This window comes from Coturnix japonica, chromosome 4 (assembly GCF_001577835.2).
Source record: "Coturnix japonica isolate 7356 chromosome 4, Coturnix japonica 2.1, whole genome shotgun sequence".
In the NCBI taxonomy this organism is placed as follows: domain Eukaryota; kingdom Metazoa; phylum Chordata; class Aves; order Galliformes; family Phasianidae; genus Coturnix; species Coturnix japonica.
In genome coordinates, this window is record NC_029519.1 from 977,039 (window position 1) to 996,776 (window position 19,738).

Here is a 19,738-nt window from a genome sequence, read left to right on the forward strand (position 1 = left end):
AGCACTGTTTTGCCTTCACCCCACTCTGCTGCCGCATGGGCCCAGGCGTGACCCATCCACACGGGGGGGGGGGGTCCCTCTCCCCACACCCCCCTGCCCGCCGCAGCCCATTGTATAACATGGCCGGGCCGTCAGGACGCATCTCATCATCTCGCACGGCCGCAGGGAAGCGGCGGCAGCAGCTGCCAATGCGCATTAGGGAGCGCTGCCTGCGTGCACTAAAGTGGGGGCACAAAGCACGGGGAGCTGCAGGGAAATGGGGAGGGTCAGAGCTCCAAAACACAGCAAACTGCCCCAAAAGGAGCAGCCTGGGGGAAGCAACACCCCAATGCGCTTCTCCGGAGAGAACCATGGCAGGAAGGTGGGAGAAAAGCTGATGGCTGTGATAACCGTGAAAATAACTGATTTTCCATCCAAGAACCAAATAATAATAATAATAATATAGAAAAGGAATCAATCTGAGTAGGCCCGGAGCAAAGGAGGAACGTTGCAGAAGGGAATGTCTTTGTCTCCAGAAGGATAAACAAACAAACACACGCTCCGTGCAGCCAAGGAAAAGTTTATTTAGGGAAGAGAGTTATCTTTAAGAAAACGTTCCGTGCAGCTTAACTTGATCTGCGTGCTTTGTCTCCAAAGGCAAAGCCAAAATATTGTATTTAAAACATGTCAAAGCCAGACGTTGCTGGAGGTTTGAAAATCCGCTCTCTTGGCCACAGATCCAGAATGTATGAATAGTTCAGCCCGGTCCAAAGCTGCATATTTGTGCCGAGCAAAACGTCCGTCAGAAACGTTCCCCCAGCTCTTTGGGGAACAGGAAACGCACCCCGTGCAGCTGCTCAGCCATCTCCCATCCCTCAGGGTGCTGCAGGGCATCCTGCTGGTCACAATGCCGGCAATACATCGACCTCCATCTCCCATCACCCTGCAGCTTTTGCACCCTCTATGCTGACGCGATGTCCCCACTCCCCCCCCCCTCCGTGCCTGCAGCTACGGTGCAGTCCCTGCCCGCGCCGGGGGAGCGGCGTGCATGGCTGCACTCCCTGAAAGGCCCTTTCTCTCCCATTCACACCGACCACGCTGGGATTTGCTGTGCATACAGCCAGCATTGCACGCATGCCCCTAGGTTGCTGGGGCACGGCCGGAGCACCCCAGCGAGGCAGAGCAGGGCTCGGGGATAGGGAACGTGGGGCTCTGCTCCCGGGGAGCCATTCCATTGCACTGAGGTGCAGGAGGGTACTCAGCTCTTGGGCGCATCGTGGCTTCCGTGGTGCCTCCGCACAGCTCAGCAGCTCTGCCAAGGGCTCCCTTTTATTAAGAGCTAATTACCCCTCTATTAGTTTGGGGAAGGATAGCGCCGATGTTTGTAAAATCAGCATTCATTAACCCTTTCACCCCGGGCTGGGATTAATTTCCTGCTGACCCCGCTGGGCGATGCGCGCCCGACGGGAGCGCGGCCGCAGCGCAGACAGAGGGGCTTTGTTCGGCGCTGCTGCCTTGTCGACGCAGGATCACCTTACGCCGAGCGCTCCAGCCCCGCGGCCGCTTCCAAGAGCAGCACAGCCCAGCAGGCAGCGGGGGCTGCTGGGGGCCGGGCAGGGCGACGGGCGGCGGTGGGAGGCACCCAGTCCTGTGCGCGGCCGTATCCGACCGGGGCAGGCGCGCTGTTCCAGTTACAGCGTGGCTCTGCTGTCCCTCCGTCGAGAGTTCCTCCCCTGGCCTCCTCGTTAAGCACATAATTAATGGCCGACACTTGACTGCGTGGAGCAGCAGGAAGCTGAAGTTCGCCACGCGGCACTCTTCCAGGCTGCCTTTGCGCTTAGAGCCAAAGCAGGGATGGATGGAGCTAACCTGCACGCCACGCTGAGTGCTGCTGCCTGGAACAAACTGAGCTGCCACCGGCCGAGGTCACATCACTCACATCGGGGCACGCAGGGAATGGCACCGCTGTCCTACGGAGACGCGTGTGCCCCAGCCGTCCCCGTTCCCATCTCACCGCAGGCTGCGGCCGTGAGGCACCTGCCCACAGCGCGGGACGGGAGGGCCTCCCGGCTCCTTCCTCTCATTAATGCAAAGGAAAATAAACCCCGCAGCCAGCTGCCTTTGTGCCGCTGGCTGTGGCCAACGTGCCGCTTGCCTGTTCTTCTCTCAGACTTTCCTGCGTCTCTCCCACCGTCCCGCAGTGAGGCCAATTCCCCGTACCCTGCCCCAGCCCCATCCCTCTGCCACCCTCCCGGTGCCGCTCTCCCCAGCATCCCCCAGCACGGGGCTTTGCACTGCCCCGGGCCCGGCTCCCGTTGGCTGTGGCACAGTAGAGAGCAGAGCCGTCCCGAGCCGCTTCCTCTGCAGCCGCCGTCTCTCTTTTCCTTCTGGCTCAGCTGCGTTACAATGACCCCTGAGCCACAGCCAGAGCCAATTTCCAGCCAGAACCTGGCGCTGGGCTCGCTCGGGGGGATTACACCAGGCTGCAGGAATTGGGAGGAGGAAAGCCCGGCTGAAACCAAAGCTCCAGTCCTTCCCAAACCAAACAGACCAAGGTGACCCTGGGGACAGCGGCAGTGGCTCGCAGCATCCTCACGGGGCTGGGAGAAGCGTCTGGTGCACAGTCCCTGCCACAACCCCCAGGGCACGTCAACCCCGCAGTGCACAGTGCCCTGGGGACAGGTCGTGGAGCACAACAAGTGACTGCACCGCACAGAACACGCTGGCAGAACCCCCTGCTCACAGCGCTGACAACTCCCATTTACCTCTCATCCTCAGTCAGGACTAGAAAAAGGAAAAGCTCTCAGTTTCCTTCAGGCTCTGCTCCAGCAGCCAGGAGACCCCCTCAAAGTGTTTTGTTTCAGTAACATTAAAACCTTGCACATAATTAATTTACATTTGCTGCAGAGTAATACTCGCACTCGTTCCTTTTTTTTTTTTTTTTTTGCACGAATGATGAACTACTGGATTTGCCCTCAGACTGCTGCTCTGCTGGGCCTCACTCTGCTGGAAGGAATCTCTCTCCCTCCTCCACTTCCCAGCTCCTTTTCTGGGCTCTACCCCTTGTTCCAGCCTGATGGTTTCCCCTCTCTGCTGCCCCACTCCTGTACCAGAGCCGGCACCTGAGCTCCTCACCCATGTGTATCACATGCCCACCTCCACAGCAGGGCACACAGACACAGCACAGAAGATGGATTTGGGGACACCAGCAGCACTGCCATGGGACTCCTCCTGCCTCAATGTGGAGCTTTGTGCAGAGCACAGTGCAGAACAACCCAGCAGCAGTTCCCAGCCCTGGGACTCAGACTGTGGGAACCACCCTACTGCTGTCCTCGGGGGTCTTCAATGGGTCCATGCCGAGCAGCCCATGGGGCCCTGCAGCTACTGCTCCCACTGTAGAGCCTGTGGGACCCGCTGCATACCACGGCCCTAATGGATCTTCCAGGACCCTGCTGGTGTGAGCACAGAAGCCAGGTGCAGCCGGGCTGGTGTGCAGCATGAGGCTGCAGTGTGGGAAGAGCCATAGCCCCAACCAGGGGAACCTGTTGCTTATTTCAGATGAACTACAGGGAAAACAAGGATAAACCTCCCCATCCTTGCTGTGGCAGCTGGCCTGGCCAAGGTTTATTAAGAGGGATTGCAGCTCTGCAGCACCATACAGGCAGGGTTTGCCGAGGAGATGATCTCTGAGCACAATGCCGTGTCCACCCAGATCCTGGCTGACTGACCTGACCGCAGCAGGTGTCATTTCTCAGCTGCAGATGTGCCCACACTGCCTGGCCCCTGCCCATGGCTCAGAGTATGCAGGTGCTGCCAAGGCACGTGGAGATGGAGGCCAATCAGGTGGGATCTGGCCAAGGGTGAGTTAATAAACTTGACAGAAAGCTCCTTTACATTTTATAATTAAAATAACTTCTCCAGGCCTGATGGATGTCCAAAAGCATCAGCTGCTGTAATGCTCCCGATCCTCAGGCTTGAAGCGAGATGCTGCCAATTCCCTGGCACCAGCTGGCCCTGGGGAGCACAACCCACACCTTCTCACTGTGCTGCAGCTGGGAGCAGGGATGCTCTGAGCAAAGCCCTTCCTGTTGCCACTGCTTGTGTTGGTCGGGGCTGTGAGCAGAGGGAAGTGCAGCCCTGTGCAATATGGGATGCTGCACCGTTGGGTCTGTCCTTGCTCTGTGCCCAGGCCATACAGGGTGGGACTCCGGGGGCTGGCAGTTCTGTGCCATGCTCTGGGTGCTGTTGGTGTCCCCTGATCCTTCCCCCCTGCTGGGTGCTGGGCTACAGGCAGGTCCCAGCAGGCTGGGTGCACAGTTTTCCCCTTTGGCCACCAAGGCCCTCTGAAGCTGTTGAAAATTAAAAGCATTATTTAATTCACACCAGGTTCAAAGCATTGTGGAGGATCGGGATTTCAGAGCAACAGACCACTTATGAGCCCACATGTCACACCCCAGGGCCTGCTTTCCCCCTGACCCCAGGCCCAGGCAGCCCCTGCCCACTGCTGGCACAGTGCTGCAGACCCACCTGCTGCTTTGATCTCCCCATCCCACCTTGTCCAACACCCTCTGCACATTTGCCAAGGGGAAGTTCCTTCTCCATTCTCTTTTGGTGCCCTAAACTCGTTTTTCCCATGACCCCACAAGCCCAACCCATCCCCTCAGCCATCACAGCAGCACCATACAGAACAGTTCAGCACCCACAGCCCACACAAGGTCTGCAATAGGCACGGCCTCAGCTCTGCCAGACACTTTCAGAGCTGTTGTTGGGCAAACAGGGGAGCACCAGCCCTGCTCCCACCCTGGGCTCCCTGAGTTTCCCATGGAGGTGGCTCATGGACACCAGAACACACCTTACATCCTCCATCCTGCACCCCCCACCTCACACCCTGTATCCCATGACCACAGCAGCCACCCCTCACATGGTGCTCCATTGCGTGCCAAGAGCCACATTACAGCAGGTTATGAAGAGCCAGAGCTGTGGCCGTGGCAGAGCCCATTTTGGACCTGGTTAAAGCACCATCTGTTAAGGATTTATTGCCATCCTATTTCCTAAAACAACTTTTTAATAACTTATTAAATGAAACTGCAACAAGGAATGGATAAAATACATCATCAGGAGAGACAAGCACTCCTCCTCGGGGAGCAGACCCTGAGCCCCATCCCTATCTCTGGATGCAGAGCTGCCCCATGGAACAACACACACCCAGCACCAAAACAGCACCAAAATGGCACCAAAATCCCTGCCATAGCACCCACCACACACATGAACAGCTGGCTAATGCCATGCTGCACTGTCCTGGCCCTCTGGAGACAGGCTGAGGTATCAGAGCACAGCCTTGGGGCAGTAAAAAAGCACACGGGAAACAGCCAAGGTTTCCATAGGAAAAAAACCTTTTATTTAACAATATATCAGGTTCCATCACGGCTCCATGGCGCTCAGCTGCCACAGAGCAGGTTACCGATGGCGATGATATGCTAGGGAGAGCCGGGAGAAGGTGAGAGGGAGAGAAAGGAGGGACATGACAAGAAGAAACAAAAGCCCGCATTGTTGGGGGCGGTTACACGGGCAGTGGCACCACCCCCATCCTTGCGTGCGCCCGCAGGGACCCCATGAAGGATGCTATGCAGGGGGTGCACATGGGCACAGCTCTGAAATGCAGGAGTGGCGCGGGGTGCTTCTGTGCAGGGGTGCAGGCTTGGGGCTGCCCATTTGTTTCCCTCTGTAGATGCCACGTGGGTTTAAAGCATGGGCTCCTGGGGGCAGCTGGGACTCGGGGTGCCCAGGGCCATCACCTGCACTGGAGACAGTGCCACCCCCTTCACCGGGCAGCCCCCCGCCCATAGGAAGGGACAGTGTAAAAAAGGGGCCCTGCAACAGCAGCAGCTCTGCAGGGCTGGAACAGCAGAGCAGGACCTCAGGACACTGCATGGAGGTTTGATGATTGTTCATCTGTCTGCTTTTATGGGTTCGATATATAGAGACGAATGGGATGCTCCTTTTGCTGATGTTGCACTTCCCAGCCCTCAGCCTGCGCTCAGCCCTGCACAGCAATGCACCCCCTGCGCTCAGCACCCCTCCTGCAGTGGGGCATGGGGAGCACTCTGCACAGCAGCACCCAGCACAATCCCCCCCAAAAGGGGCACTGTGGGACCTCCGCACATCAGCACAGCCCCCGCAGGGGCTCGGGGTGGACTGCAGTATGACAATGTTTTACACCCGTTCTCTTGGTTAAAGTTTTTTCTTTTTGTGTTTTTTTCTTTTTCTTTTTTCTTTTCTTTTCTTTCTTTTTTTTTTTTTTAGTTCTCGTTTGGTTTTTTTTTTGTTGTTGTTGTTTGTTTTTGCTTTTTTTTTTTTTTTTTTTTTTCTACGAAAAAGCAACCAGAAAATAATTCGGAGTTTATACAAAACATCTTTACATTATTTCTTCCAAAAAAGACCTACTATTTACACGAACCAAATGAAACAAAAAGGAAACAACAGGAGGGGAAAGGGAGGGGGGAGGGGAAAAAAAACAACAACAAACCAAACCCAAAATACCAACAACCCAAAACCGAGCGCAGCGCCCTCAGCGAGCAGCACAGAAGGGATGGCTGCTCTGTGCCAGGGCGCAGCACTGAGGGCTCAGTCAGACCCAAAAGCTCCGCTCCCCACTCCCTGCACACCTATTTTACAAGGTCTGCCCATCACCACCCGCACCCCAATGCCACTGTGGAGCTACAGAGGGGGGGCAATGTGGCTACTCAGTGACCACTATGAGGATGCGGCCATTGGCTTTTGGCGTGGGGCTCCTTGCCCAGCCCTCTCCTCTGTATCTCAACTCCCTCCCTGCTGCCACAGCCCCGGGGGACCTCCATATTGTTACATTGTCGGGATTGGAGGATTTTGTTTTCTTTATTTGTTTATTTTTAAGACACAATTTACTGTGATGGAGAGCAGAGCCTGCGCCCTGAGGCAGCACCAGCACAGTGCAGCATCTGCATAGACACCCATAGGGGAAGGCAATGGGCTGAGGGGGTCTAGAGGGCGTTCTGTAGGGGGTGAGGAGAAGGGATGCCCACACAGGGGAGGGGAGCGGAGCTGGGGTCTCCCACACTGCTCCATCCCGGCCTCACATCAGCACAACCAAAGCAACACAAAGGAACGTTTTGCTCAGGGCCTCACTCCTGCCCCAGCCCCTCCCTGATGGCACCATTGGGCTGCCCCTCCTGCCACCCCCGGCCCTCTCCTCATCAAGGCACTTTGGCAGAGCAGCTCTCTTGCTCTTTGGGCACTTTGCAGCCTGGTCTGGGGCCACAGGCACATGCCCAGGGCAGGGTGAGAAGCGGAGCCGGGAACACATGGCAGGCAGCAGCCCCCCCCCCCCCTTGCTCCACACCCACTCCCTGAGCAAAAGCAGCTACTTCTGAAAGGAAAAAGGAACACAAGGGCTGAGACAGGCAGGGCACAGGGCTGCCATCGCCAGCCCCAGCGTGCATCCAGGGTGGCAGAAATCTGGAAGCGTCCCACCAGGACAGCCCAAAACTCAACCCTTCCATTTTGGGACATGAGATGGGCCGGGCAGTGGCACAATGTGGTGTGACGGAGGGGCTGGGTGAGCACCCAGGGATGTTGAGCTTGGGGAAACTACATCGGCGGCTGTGGGATGGCTGCACGTGGAGCACTGAGCACTGTGGCACTATGATACCTCCCCTGCAAACATGAGTCAGGGCACAATGGGGCTGGGATGACAAGTAGGGGGGGCGAAGCTCCCCAGGGGCGAGCAGCCTTGCCTGGATGGATGTAAGGATGGATGGATGGTGACCCAGACATCAGCCTGATCCTGGCAACATCCTGTACGATTATTTTCCAGTTTTCCTTTACAAGGAGAAGTGCTATAGGGCTGCACCCAGGGGCGGCCACCTGCAGCCCCAGCTCTGGGACGGGAGCAGTGACAAGGGATGTGCCACCAGCCCTGCCCTCCCTCCACCCCCAGCTGCTCCATCTTTTGCTTCCAGCAGTCCCAGCCTGACAGGAACCTGCACGGAGACGACTTCAGCCCCGCACTGCCCAGAGCCCTGGGCAAGAGGATGCCCTGGGGATACCCAGGATTGCTGCTGCTCCATGGGCAGAAGGAGCGCTTGGACCCCCACACGCTGAATGCTTGAGACATCATTTATGTGATTTTTTTTTTTCTTTTTTTCTTTCTTTCTTTTTATAAAGAGAGACTAAAACAAAGAGTCAACAGCTACGAACACAAAGGTTTTAAAAGGCAGAGGCGGATCTGCCTGCGCCAGCAGGATGGTGTGCTGGAAGGAGGCTGTGACATGTGCCCAGGGCGGGGGGGGATCCCGCCACGATTCACAAAATTAAAAATGTTACAAAAAAAAATTTAAAATAATTATAATAATAATAATAGTAGTAGTAGTAAATCGGGTTTGCCAGCTTCCTCCCTGCACAGTTCTCTGCATCTCGGGCACCTGGGCGAAGCATCCTCCTCCCTCCCAGGGCTCCTCGCTGCTCCTTGCGGCGTCTGACACAGCTCCCAGGCCCCTGCACGGGCACTTGTTGTGGAGGCGATGAGGGGAAATCCCAAAGTGCAGAAGGGGAGGTGGGAGTCCGTGGGTGCCAGCGGTGTGCAGGCAGGCGCGGGAAGGCAGAGTGCGCGCTGCAGCCGCAGTCCAGAGCAGGAGAGGAGGATTCTGGCAGCTCACCCTCAAAGTCTCGGGATTACAAAAGCTGAGAACTACAAAACTAAATACAAAGGGAGAGAGGCAGCGCACGAGTGAGCGCGGCGCTGCCGGGCGCCAGACCCCTGTGCTCCCACGCCGTGCCGTGCCATGGCTTAGCACAATGCCTCCCGCTGCCAGCCCCACCGGGCGCTCCTGCGTGGCGTGCTCAGGCTGCTCCTCACACCTTGTAGTAAATGTTGGCTGGGCTCTGTGGGGGCATCTCCTGCACGATGTAGACAGGGTGCCCATAGTCCCCGCTCACCTTCTCGTAGTGAGGGCAGTAGTTGTTCTCTGTAGTCCGTAAGGGGATGATGATGTCGCTGGGCTCTGAGCCGGCATTCCCGCTGCATTTGGGGCTGGCCAAGGTGCTGAGGGACAAGGCCGCGGCCCGCTGCTGTGTGTGCTTCCGGTGCCGCTTGCGGATCTTGATCAGGAGGACGACGAGGAAGATGATGATGAGGATGAATATAACACAGCCTGCGCCGATGGCAGCGAAAACGGCGACTTTGGAGCTCAAGAACCCGTCGCTGGGACCTTGGGTCTCCTGGCCGTTCTGGTTGACGGAACCTGTAAGGAAGGGAGATGGGCATCAGTGTGAGCAGGTGGGCTCCCTGCCCTCCCACCCCAGCCCCACGTAGCACATCTCACCCCATCCCCACCCACCAAAACCAGCACATGGCTCAGCCCCAGGCTGTGACCAGGGCACACCCTGGGAGCTCTGCACACAGTAATGATCTCGGGGTCTGGTGCCCAGAGCCCTGCAATATCCGATGACTGACCCCCACCTCCTGCTGACCCTGGCCCCAACAGCTCTGGGCCCCTGAGGGGCGGTCGCTTGGCTGCCTGCACTGCGGGAGAAGAAAAGAGCAACTTTTCCCGACTTCATCTGATTTCATTTTTCTCCCAGCAGGGTCAGGAACTCAGGAAACCACCTTCAAAGGGCTTTCACACTGGCTCGACTCAAAAACCCAAGGACCTCAACTCCTCCAAAACCTCTCAGATGTACGTGGAGGAACAGATGGGCAGAAGAGGGAGGAGGAGGAGGAGCATGCTGAAACAGCACTTCTCTGCTGCACTGCTGCCAGCACAGCCCAGAGCTGGGAAAACAGCCCGGGAGCTCTGCTCAGCAGCACCTCACTGGGCCACCGTGTGCAGAGCTGGGGTGTGAGATGCTGAGGGTATGGAGATGCTGGGGGATACAGGGATGCAGCAGGTGTGGGGATGCAGTGCCCAGCATCCTGCAGCACAGGCAGCACAGCTTCAGCCTGCACAGCACATTCGTGCAGACGTTACCTGGTTTGCCAGGCTCCTCCACCGTGGGGACTTTGTGGCGTGGGCTCTGTGTCACAATTTTCACGGTGTTGTCTGCCTCCTTGCTGGGCCGACTCGTTGTCAGCTGCTCCGGAATCACTGCGTTTGGATCTGAGGGAGAAAGAATGGATAAAGAAATCTCAAGTCAAGCATACCACAGTTGGCCACCCCAAAACAGCCACTCTGCTGTGGCTTTGAACGTCTGAGAGCTGGGGCAAGCCCAACAGTATGGAAACCTAGGAACAAGGATGCAGCCAGGGAGCATCACTGCAGATGGGCTCCTCCTGGAACAGGCATGAGGATGGAGGGAAGGTGCTTCCCATCCTTGTCCGACACCCAACATCTTTTCGTGCTTTCTGACCCCCTGAGTGTGGGCTGCAGTGCGCTCCTCATAGGGCAGCAGGACCACAAAGGAAAAGAGGCTGCCAAGGCTGCAGTGCTGCTTCTTATGTTTGTTATAAATATTGGCCCCAGAGTGAAAACAAAATAATGAGAAGCAGGCAGCAGGAGAGCTGCAGAGCAGGGCCAACACAGGCCTGTGGCATGGATGGAGCTGGAAGCAGCCCCAGAGAGGGAGGTTCTGGGGGCAGAGACCCTGAAGCCCATTGAGTTAACTCTGAAAGTTGTCCATGCTCTCAACAGGAACTGGCCTGGCCTCAATGTCCCCAAAATCCAAAAACAACCGTGTGCTGGGACTGGGGCCCTGGTTCAGCTTCCCAACCAAAAAGACAGGCTGCCATAACACACAGCTGAGGGAAGCCGTATCAGGAAGCAAAGCCATCTGAGGACAACTTGCAGGTCTATGATGGCGGCTGGGCAGAAAAAGAAATGGGAAGGGTTTTCAGCTCCTCTGTGGGTATGGAAGGATGATGAGCACACTGAGAATGGCAGCCTGCTTCAAGCTGCAACTTATTTGCACGGAAACAGAACTAATTCAACCTCCCAGCCTTAGTAAGGAATAAGGTAGCTCCCCTGGCTCGCCTCGCTCAGACTAAATGCAGCCAGAGGAAGCCCTTCCCCTGCACCAGGCACTTGGGTACCCACACACCAGCACTCACCCTGCCCCACTTTCATGACGATCTTCATGGAGCGTGTCTGGCAGACCCCTCCTTCCCGGTTCTCCAGGCCATCCAGTGTCCCGTTAGAGGTGGCTGTAAGGACAAGAGGCAGGAGGTTACAGAGCTGTAAGGAACACAGAGTGCTGACAAGCTGGCTTTATTTAGCTCTCCTGTCTGTGGCTAGTCCCCTTGGGCCAGCTTAGAACAACGCCAAGGAGCAGAGAAAAAGATGTGTACACCACTCCACACAACTCCCACCCTATACAACCATCTCAGGGTGGTTTCTGTAAAGCAGCATGAGCACTGCCCATGTATTTACCCATCAGAGCACTCTCTGCAGCTCCAGGTTCCTCTGATTGCAGCACAGTCCCCATCAGGTGCAGCACAAGAACATGAACATTATTCCTCACTCACGGCTGCCAGCAGCCAGCACTGGGCACGCCTCGCCCAGAGATGCTCACAGCAGTGAGGATGTGATCCCTCCAGCTTCCCCCTGCCACCACATCCACACAAGTGAGCCATTCTCAGTGCCTGCACCCTCCTCCCCCTTTAATTCCTGGATAATTTCCTTTGCTCCTCGGTGTATAATGGGAACACATGCATATGCACAGTTTAAATTATACATATATAATTACACACTGTACCTCAGTAAAGAATGTAAACTCAGAGCCCCAATGGGCTCGAACGGCTTTAATTGCAGGGCAGAAGTCAGTTAAATTCACATTAGCTTTTTTCTTTAGCCGGCACAGATTTTTTTAAGCCTCCCTCCTGTGGGAACACAGTGAGCTGCATCCCCTGGTACCAACAGCAGGATGGGGCACAGGAGGGGAAACCACCAAACCAGCCAGGTCAAACTTCCACTGGGCAGCCTTACAATCACAGTCATTCAGGTTGGAAAAGACCTCTCGGGTCACCAAACTCCAACCCATCCCACCAAGCCCACTGACTGTGTCCTTTCATGACACATCCCTACTGTCCTGGAACACCTTGGGCCATGTTAACAGCACCAGGATGAGGACTGGGTAATGCTTTGCAGCAGGGCCAGGGTAGGTCTGAGAGCTGTGGGAGCTCTGATGCTGTCTCCCTGTGGGGCTGGAGCCCTCAGGAACACAGCTGAGCTTGCCAGGACGCCCTTGCCAGGGCCAGAGCTGCAAGCCCTCTGCTCGGTCCAAAACCTTCCCTGCAGTCCAACCTCAGTGAGTGTTTTGCTCATCAGAGCTTCTTGGGCAGCCAGCAGCCCATGGACAGAGCTGGACATCCACAAGTCAGAGTTTGACAACAACACTATCAGCATAAATCTCAATGCAAATGTATGGGGAAAGCAGAGAAAAGTCTCCCAGTGCCTGCATGAGCTCTTCCCAATTGGAGCCAAGTTCAGGCCCAAGCTCCAACAGCCCATAAAAACATCTGAGGAAGTTCATTCCTTCCGAACAAACAGCAGCTCTGCACTCCGAGGCCAGAGGCACTGCTTTTGGGGTGAAATAAACCAAAATGTTCCATGTACAGATTCCCTGCCCAGCATCACACTGCACTGAAAGGGGACATGGGCTGCTCCACGCACATCTGGGTCTGCTCCACCTCTGACAGACCCCAGTGCTGCATCTGGAAATGGGGCAACACCATCCCACAGTCAGGGGCCGGGCAGCACCTCTTGGGGACAGACCCATTTCCACCTGCTTCTAGCCCAGACTGCAGCCTGCCCACACATGTCATTGCCTGGAGCATCAGAGCACCCTGCTCCACACAGCTCCTGTACAGCCAGCAGGGGTGGGGGAACAGCACTGCAACCACTTCCACAGATTCCACGAGGTCTTATTTAGGAGGTGATAACTAATGACAGCAAAATGACCAGAAGAAAGCATGGCTGCAGTGCTGGAGATCTTGCAAAGGTAGAGCACGTGGCAGCAATGGGAGACGTTGATTTCTCCAAAATAACTCCACAGACATGGCTTTCAGATACGACCGAGATATTAAATGTTCAAACAATATCAAAGAGTGCCAGATGGATAATCACATGGATGGGCTGAAGAGGACACAGCTGAGCGCCCTTTCTCCCAAGCAGCGTGCAAGACTTTGTTGAAGGAGTCTCTTCTTATCCTGATCATAATAATTACGAGGAGAAAAAGTAGCTTTGAAAGGGGAGCCACACACACAAAAAAAATGAAGCAGCTACTTGAGGGAACATGAAAGGGGCAGCAAAAACGGCAAAGCGCTCCCAAAAACCATGGCTGTCATCTGCACTGCAGCCTCTTGAAACAAGCTTGAAACGAGGACGTGCAGCCTCAGCTCCGGCTGTACCAAAATAGGCCACAGCCAAAGCACAGCCGCGGTGCAGGCAGCACAGCCACATCCCAGTGACATAGCAGCACAGCTTCTGACAGGCTGTATGTGAGCAGTGAAGGGAAACTGAGGGGCTGCTGCAGGGCTGTGGGCACAGGATGCAGAGGTGAGAGCCTGTGCACCTCAAGCAGTCCCCGTGTAGGTTAGCAGGGCTGCTGGAGAAGTGCAAGGAAGGAAATAAGGATGTTCCGTGTGAAAAAGTCTTTTTGTCCAATGCGCCTAAAATCCAGCTGCAATAAAGAGAAGAGGGCAGCTCACAGGTGCACCACCGAGACGACTTGCTTCTCAATGAGGATATATCAGCAGGCATGGGAGTGGCTCAGGAGCAATGTGCAACCTGGGAAGCACCTTTCCAACGATGACATGAAAGCTCACAGGTGACATTCAGGTATTGCTGATGAGAGCTGCTAAGACAGGTGTGGAGCTGTGATGGCACTGCGCAGCACAGATTTTAAATGGCATCACCTAATACAAAGCAACACATGGGAGAGAAAGGCAAAACACATTTACTGCACAGCGGGTTCAGTGAGAAGATTACTGTTTGGGTGGGATGCTGGAGACAGCCAGGAACAGTAAACACAGAAGTGACGCAGAGCCACACGTGGCAGCAGGCAGGGTCAGACCCGCTGCCCCTCTGTGCACCATATCCCTGCATCCCCACAGCACCACGAGGCTGTTGCAGGATGGGAGCAGCCCCAAGGCCTCAGGTGACTCACAGGACAGACCCCTAAAGTGATGCATGCAGCTGGGGAGATGCAGGGATGGGATGAGGCAGATCTTACACCCTGGCAGTGCAGACAGTGACAGGGCCGGGTACAGCCGTGCCCAGTGCAGAGCCACCTACCCACATCCCTGTGGATCCGAGGGGATTCGCTGCTCCCTGTAGGACCAGGAGAACAAAAGCAGCCTCCAGACAAATCACTTCTACTTGGGCTTAAAGACAGCGCAGCTCCCAGCCCAGAGAGCTATTAGATGCCTTTGCCTTAATGAAGCATTAAGCCTCAGGCTGCTGAGCGATGAGGATTTAACATTGATACTATTAACCATGTAATTGCTTGTCAATTTAGAAGAGATGCTCAGCCTCTGTGGAGGCAGGAATGCAGCAGGCTGACACCGCTCGCCCTAGTCCCTGGACACAGGACCTACCCAGCACCCAGCACCAGCTCACAGCACACCCCAAAGGATGGACCTGCTACGGGGATGGGAGGGAACTCCAGCAGCACTCCCACTCTTGTCCCACTGCACTCCCAATGCATCCTCTCCGCCTTCCTACCACTGCACTTAGAGCTGCACCATCACTTTGTTTCCTCCACTAAAAATATTTCAGACAAGAGTTCAGTTTTGGCAAGTTGGAACCTCTGGAAGTAATACCTGGCAGCAGATAAAGGCAAGGGTCTCTTAAACGGTCAGCCTTGGACAGAGTGAGACGTTTGGTTTCTCTTCTGGATTCCCTCTTGCAGGACTCCGTTATGATTTGGGCCCCAAAGCACAATTAATGTGCTGAGACTGTAGCGAATCCAAGTCTCTTTCCTTTTATTATTCTTAATTACTCTTCCATCTGTGTACAACAGCCCCGCTGCAGACCCAGCCAAGTACCGCATGGATACAGCGCGGCCGCTGGCCCGCAGCCCTCCCCTCGCCCCCAGAAGTGTCAAAGATTCAGGTTTCCACACTCTATCTCACAGCCTGCAGCGGAGCTCACGGTGGATTTCCCTTCCTTTCGGTGAGCCCCAAGCCCTGCACTTGGATTGCACACACCTCATGCACCTCTGGGTGCAGATCTACAAACACACTCCAGGAAGGTTTACAACAGAAACAGCTCATGCCACCCTCTCTGCCCTCCCATCTTTCTGATTGTTTTCTGCACCCTCACAGACCACGCTGTGGGTGTTGCATTGGTGCATGTGCTGCAGTGGTGCTCAGCCCCATCCCAGAGCATCTCGCTCCCTCTTTCCCACTGGGGCCAGCACATCGCTGCAGGAGCACTGGGACATTGCAGGAGCACAGGGACACTGGCAGCTCCCCCAGCAAGGAGACAGTGTGCTCAGTCACATGTGCTGCCTTGCAAGCCCTGGGGCACCAGCACACATTCCTCTTACAACCCCCATTACTTTATCCTTCCCCATCCATGCTGGGGGGAGTTGAGCCCCGCACACAGCCCCCTGCACCCTCCCCACACACCGGGGATGAAGCTGTCGGGCTGCCAGCAGGGCTGGGAGCCGCCTCCGATCCCAACAGCAGCTGCGCCGGGAAGGGGCCCCGCAGCCCCAGCAATGCGCACGCATCCAGGCCAGCCCCGGGCTGCTGCAAGAGGCACAGGGCTTGGGTTTCACACGGCCAGCCAGCAGCCAGTGAGCCCAGCTCTGCTCACAGCAGAGCCCACGCTAACAGCAGCACTGGGGACTGCTTCCCCCCTGGCACCCTAAAGCTCGAGGACATGCTGCAGCCCCCAGCACTGGCCTAACCTTGAGCTGAGTTCAACGAGCAGCACACCCTATTCATTCACTGCCTCCTCCTCTTTGCTTCACGGGGTCCCACAGAGTGCTGAAAAACGTGGGTGTTTGCCGCAGAATGTACCATCCCAGGAGCACACAAGCTGGGGCTGTAAGAGCAGTGGGGTGCGAATCCTTCTCACTTCCCAGCACTGTTTGCTGCCCACACTGCCACAACCCACACACACATCGCAGCTCCTCCAGCACCAACCCCAACAACAGCTGTGAAACACCAACATAGGCAGCTCTTATGGCTCCACCTGGCACAGGCACAGCCCCGTGCAGAGCAGTGCACTTCCAGCACAGCTCCACTGGCACCGCCACACTGTGGGGATCCAGCTGGTGGCACACGGTGGTGACACACAGCTCCAGCTGTCCCCAGAAGGGAAAGGATGGCACAAAGCAAGCAGGGGGTCGTGCGGAACACTGCCACCCACCAGCAGCAAGCAGGCAGCCTTGGGCTGTACCTGGCTACATAAATACAGGCTGGATGAATAAATAAATGCATGTTGAAAATTAAATATACATACATAAATACATACTATCTGTATAAATACGTAAATAAACAAACTTAGCTGTAAGTAAATAAAGCACTGAACCAAGCAGGTTCAGTCCCTGCAGTGGGGGCACTGGGGGCTGGTGGGGCCCCCCAGCAGGGGCCGGTGGCTCAGATACACCTTGCAAAACATTAAGTGGCTCACTGGGTCTGTCTGGGGCAAGGGAAGCTTTCTGCCAATCAGGGCCAACTCAACACCAGGACCAATAAAACACTTTGTTAAAACCATCCCTTAGAGAGAGGCAGCTGTACCGCAAAGCACAACTCCAGCAAGGGCAGGTGAGAATGCACACCAACAGTGTGCTCAGTGTGGCACAGGGAATTGTGCAAAAGAAGATTTGCATTTCAGCATCCTGGCTGCATGGCCACCTGCCCAACTCCTGGAAGCAATGCTCTGCTGCTGCCCATGGGCAAGAACCGAGGTGCCACACAGAGAAAGATGCTTGAACACAAGTGATGACATCGAGGAAGTGATTTCCCAGAAAAGCAGTTTTTTGATGGAAAAATTATAATCAGCTCTAATTAGCACTGTAATTAAGAGTCACAGCCACGCGGCAGGTAACCTTGTCAGGGCCAGAAAGCACGGCTCAGTGCCGCAGCACCGCTCGGCTGCACGCTCTCCTTGCATCCAACACACTGAGAGTCCACGTGGGATCGGGTCACAGAATGGAGCCTTTGTCCTACATCTATCCACCCCCTTCCAAAAAAAGGCAGCGTCAGGAGGAGAGAGACTATTGCAGAGGCTCAGGCGCAGCCCTGAGCAGCAAGCTGCACGTCACAGGAAAAAAAGTGCCATGTAATTCTCCACCTGATGCTCTGCCAGAGTCATTTGTGGGCCCCGCTGGGACCCTGGCAGGAGGAAAGCACTTATTGAGTTTTAACAGGGTGTAAATCTCCTTGGTTAGGTAGCAAAACATCTGTGACTCCGACCAAGCAATCTGTCGCGGGGCCCCGAAGGACAGACGGACGGAGATGCACGGCTGCAGTGGGCTCAGCAGGGCTGTGTTGGCGCTGCCTGGATGCAGAGCTGGAGGTGGCTCAGAGCAAAGCCGAAGTTACCAGGGAGCAGAGCGGCTGATTTATGCGTAGATGTGTTGGGAGCAGGATCTGCTGGGCTTGGCTGCAGCTGGAAGATGCAGAAGGTGGGAAGCAGCAGGGAGGGAGAGGGTTTGGGGCACGCTGCAGGACAGCCCAGAGGAAAGCACACACTTTGCATTTACGCCAGGAATCTGCTGGCAGCAGAGAGAGTTACATGGGTGCAAACAGCCCCACAGCTGGGATGGGACACAGCCCCAACCATCATCCTGATCCCAGCCCTATACTGGGACGTGGGGCTGCTGCTTCCCCAAGCCATGGGAGATGGGTGCTTGCAAGGGATGCTCGGCAGAAGGCTGGTCCCCAGCACACACCTGCTTGGTGGCCAGAGCATTATGTAGGATGGGGGCACACAGCCCTGTGCCAGCAAGGCAAGCTGGGATCAAAGCATGGCATCATCACACAGCAGCAAAACCATCAGTTTTAGGGCAGAGTGACTTCAAACAGCAACACAAACTTTTCCTCCCCAGCAAGGCAAGCTCCAGGGGGTGAGCATGCAGCAGGGCAGCCCTCTGCCAGCACAGACAGGCCAGCCAAGAGGATTTCAAAATGCAAACCATTATAAATTAAACGAAGATGGAAAGGAGCTACATATCGCAATTCATTCATACCAGAGCCCAGTTTGCTTGCAGGGCTGCACGTCCCATGGAGCAGGTGGTGCAGTGCTTCCCAGAGCCTGCAGCACTGGCTCGGCTCACAGAAGCACAGCAGAAGCAACACATGACACATTCCATGTGAGGACAGGTCAGAGCTAAGGGACACTGGCAAGCCCACGGCAATGCAGAAAGTGCAGGCAGCTCCTACAGGGGCTGAGCTCACCAAGAACAAGAAAGCATTTCTGGGTGGTCCTCTGTGCAGCCAAGAGTTGGACTAGATGATCCTTATGGGTCCCTTCCATCTCTGGATACTCTGTGATTCCATGAAAGCACTGTGGGTGCGCAAGCAGCAAAAGGAAAAGCAGCACGGGGGGCTCAGGGAGCAGCAGTGATTTAAAACAAAGCGTGGCGCATCGGCTGCCTGCGCTTATCGGCTGCACACCCCCAGGCATGCCCACACGCTGGGAGCTTGTTTCAAACCATCCTCAAGCTGAAGGCTCCTGCAGCCTTTAAAGGGCCTTGGTAAAAACTCGCTCCCAAAGCAGCCACACTTTGGTTTTCCCTGTGCTATGGAGGAAGCACTGCTGAGGACAGGCTCCCTCCTAGCAATGCTGCGCTTCACCCTGAGGACCCCCCCATGCTGCTGGCAGGGAGCTGGGCTCTCCAGAACGGGGCACAGCAGGCAGCAGCAGATCAAAGTGCTGGGCACTGCCCTCCCAGCCGGGCGCAGGGATGCGGGCCCTTTCTGATGGGGCTTTTCATCCCTATTAGCACCGTGAAAGGCTGAGCCATGAGATCAGCTGCCAGGGCCTGCGCGGGGACAGCACTGAGCCGAAAAGGTCAGGAGGGAGGAGAAGAAGAGAAAAGAGGCAGAGGCTTAAGGGACAGGGCTCAACAAAATCGCATTTACCGTGGTCACGGTCTTCAGACAAGCCTCCGAGACAAGGAACCGCGTGTTGTCTAAGGGCCATTATTTGGGTTTGACATGTCCAGCTCAGGGGCTTTGAAGTTCTGAGTCAGGCACGGTGAGAGCCTGCTCGTCCCCCACACCACTACCACCTCCCGTGGGGACCCCAGCGGGGCAGACCTCCAGGACCCCCACACTTAGGCACAGCTCCAGGATCTACATACTCAAGTTGGACAGCTCCAGGACCCCAAAACTGAGGGACAGTTCTAAGACCCCCAAACTGAGGGACAGCTCTGGGACCCCTAGACCCACCAGCCAGGGAGGAGGAGCCTGCAGCCACAGCTCAGTTCCCAGAGTGCGTCCCTGCAGCCATGTCGCAAGGGCAAGGAGGTTGCGCAGCTGCAGCCCATTTGGATGAAGCATGAGGAAGTTGGTTAATTGGGGTTTTATCAGCAGAAGTTCACAGCTCTCATCAAGGCATCAAACAGCACTTTTGCTTTCAACTCGATTTCACCCAGCGAGTTGTGGGACGGGAGATGAGGAGCACATGAAAGCGGCCACATTCAAATGGAACCAGCAGGAAAGCAGCAGAGCGTGTGGCTGGCGGGTACCCAGCACGGCCCCCCCCCACCCAGAAGCACTGCAGCTGTGCACATAAGGGACAAGGGACAAGGAAGTACAGCAATGTGACCC

At 55.8% G+C, this 19,738-nt stretch overlaps 1 protein-coding gene across 2 annotated transcripts in view; it reads right to left on the minus strand.

Annotated features, from left to right (window-relative positions):
• Nucleotides 1-6,347: 6,347 nt before the first annotated feature.
• Nucleotides 6,348-19,738, minus strand: part of EFNB1 (ephrin B1) — a 46,784-nt gene continuing 33,393 nt past the window's right edge. For both annotated transcript variants that reach the window (XM_015860125.2, XM_015860126.2), the window contains exons 3-5: nucleotides 11,060-11,152; nucleotides 9,984-10,112; nucleotides 6,348-9,257 (exon numbers count right to left, since the gene is read on the minus strand). In XM_015860125.2, coding sequence (XP_015715611.1) covers nucleotides 8,869-9,257; nucleotides 9,984-10,112; nucleotides 11,060-11,152 — 611 coding nt within the window. In that variant the 3' untranslated portion in view covers nucleotides 6,348-8,868. The remainder of the gene's footprint in view (nucleotides 9,258-9,983; nucleotides 10,113-11,059; nucleotides 11,153-19,738) is intronic.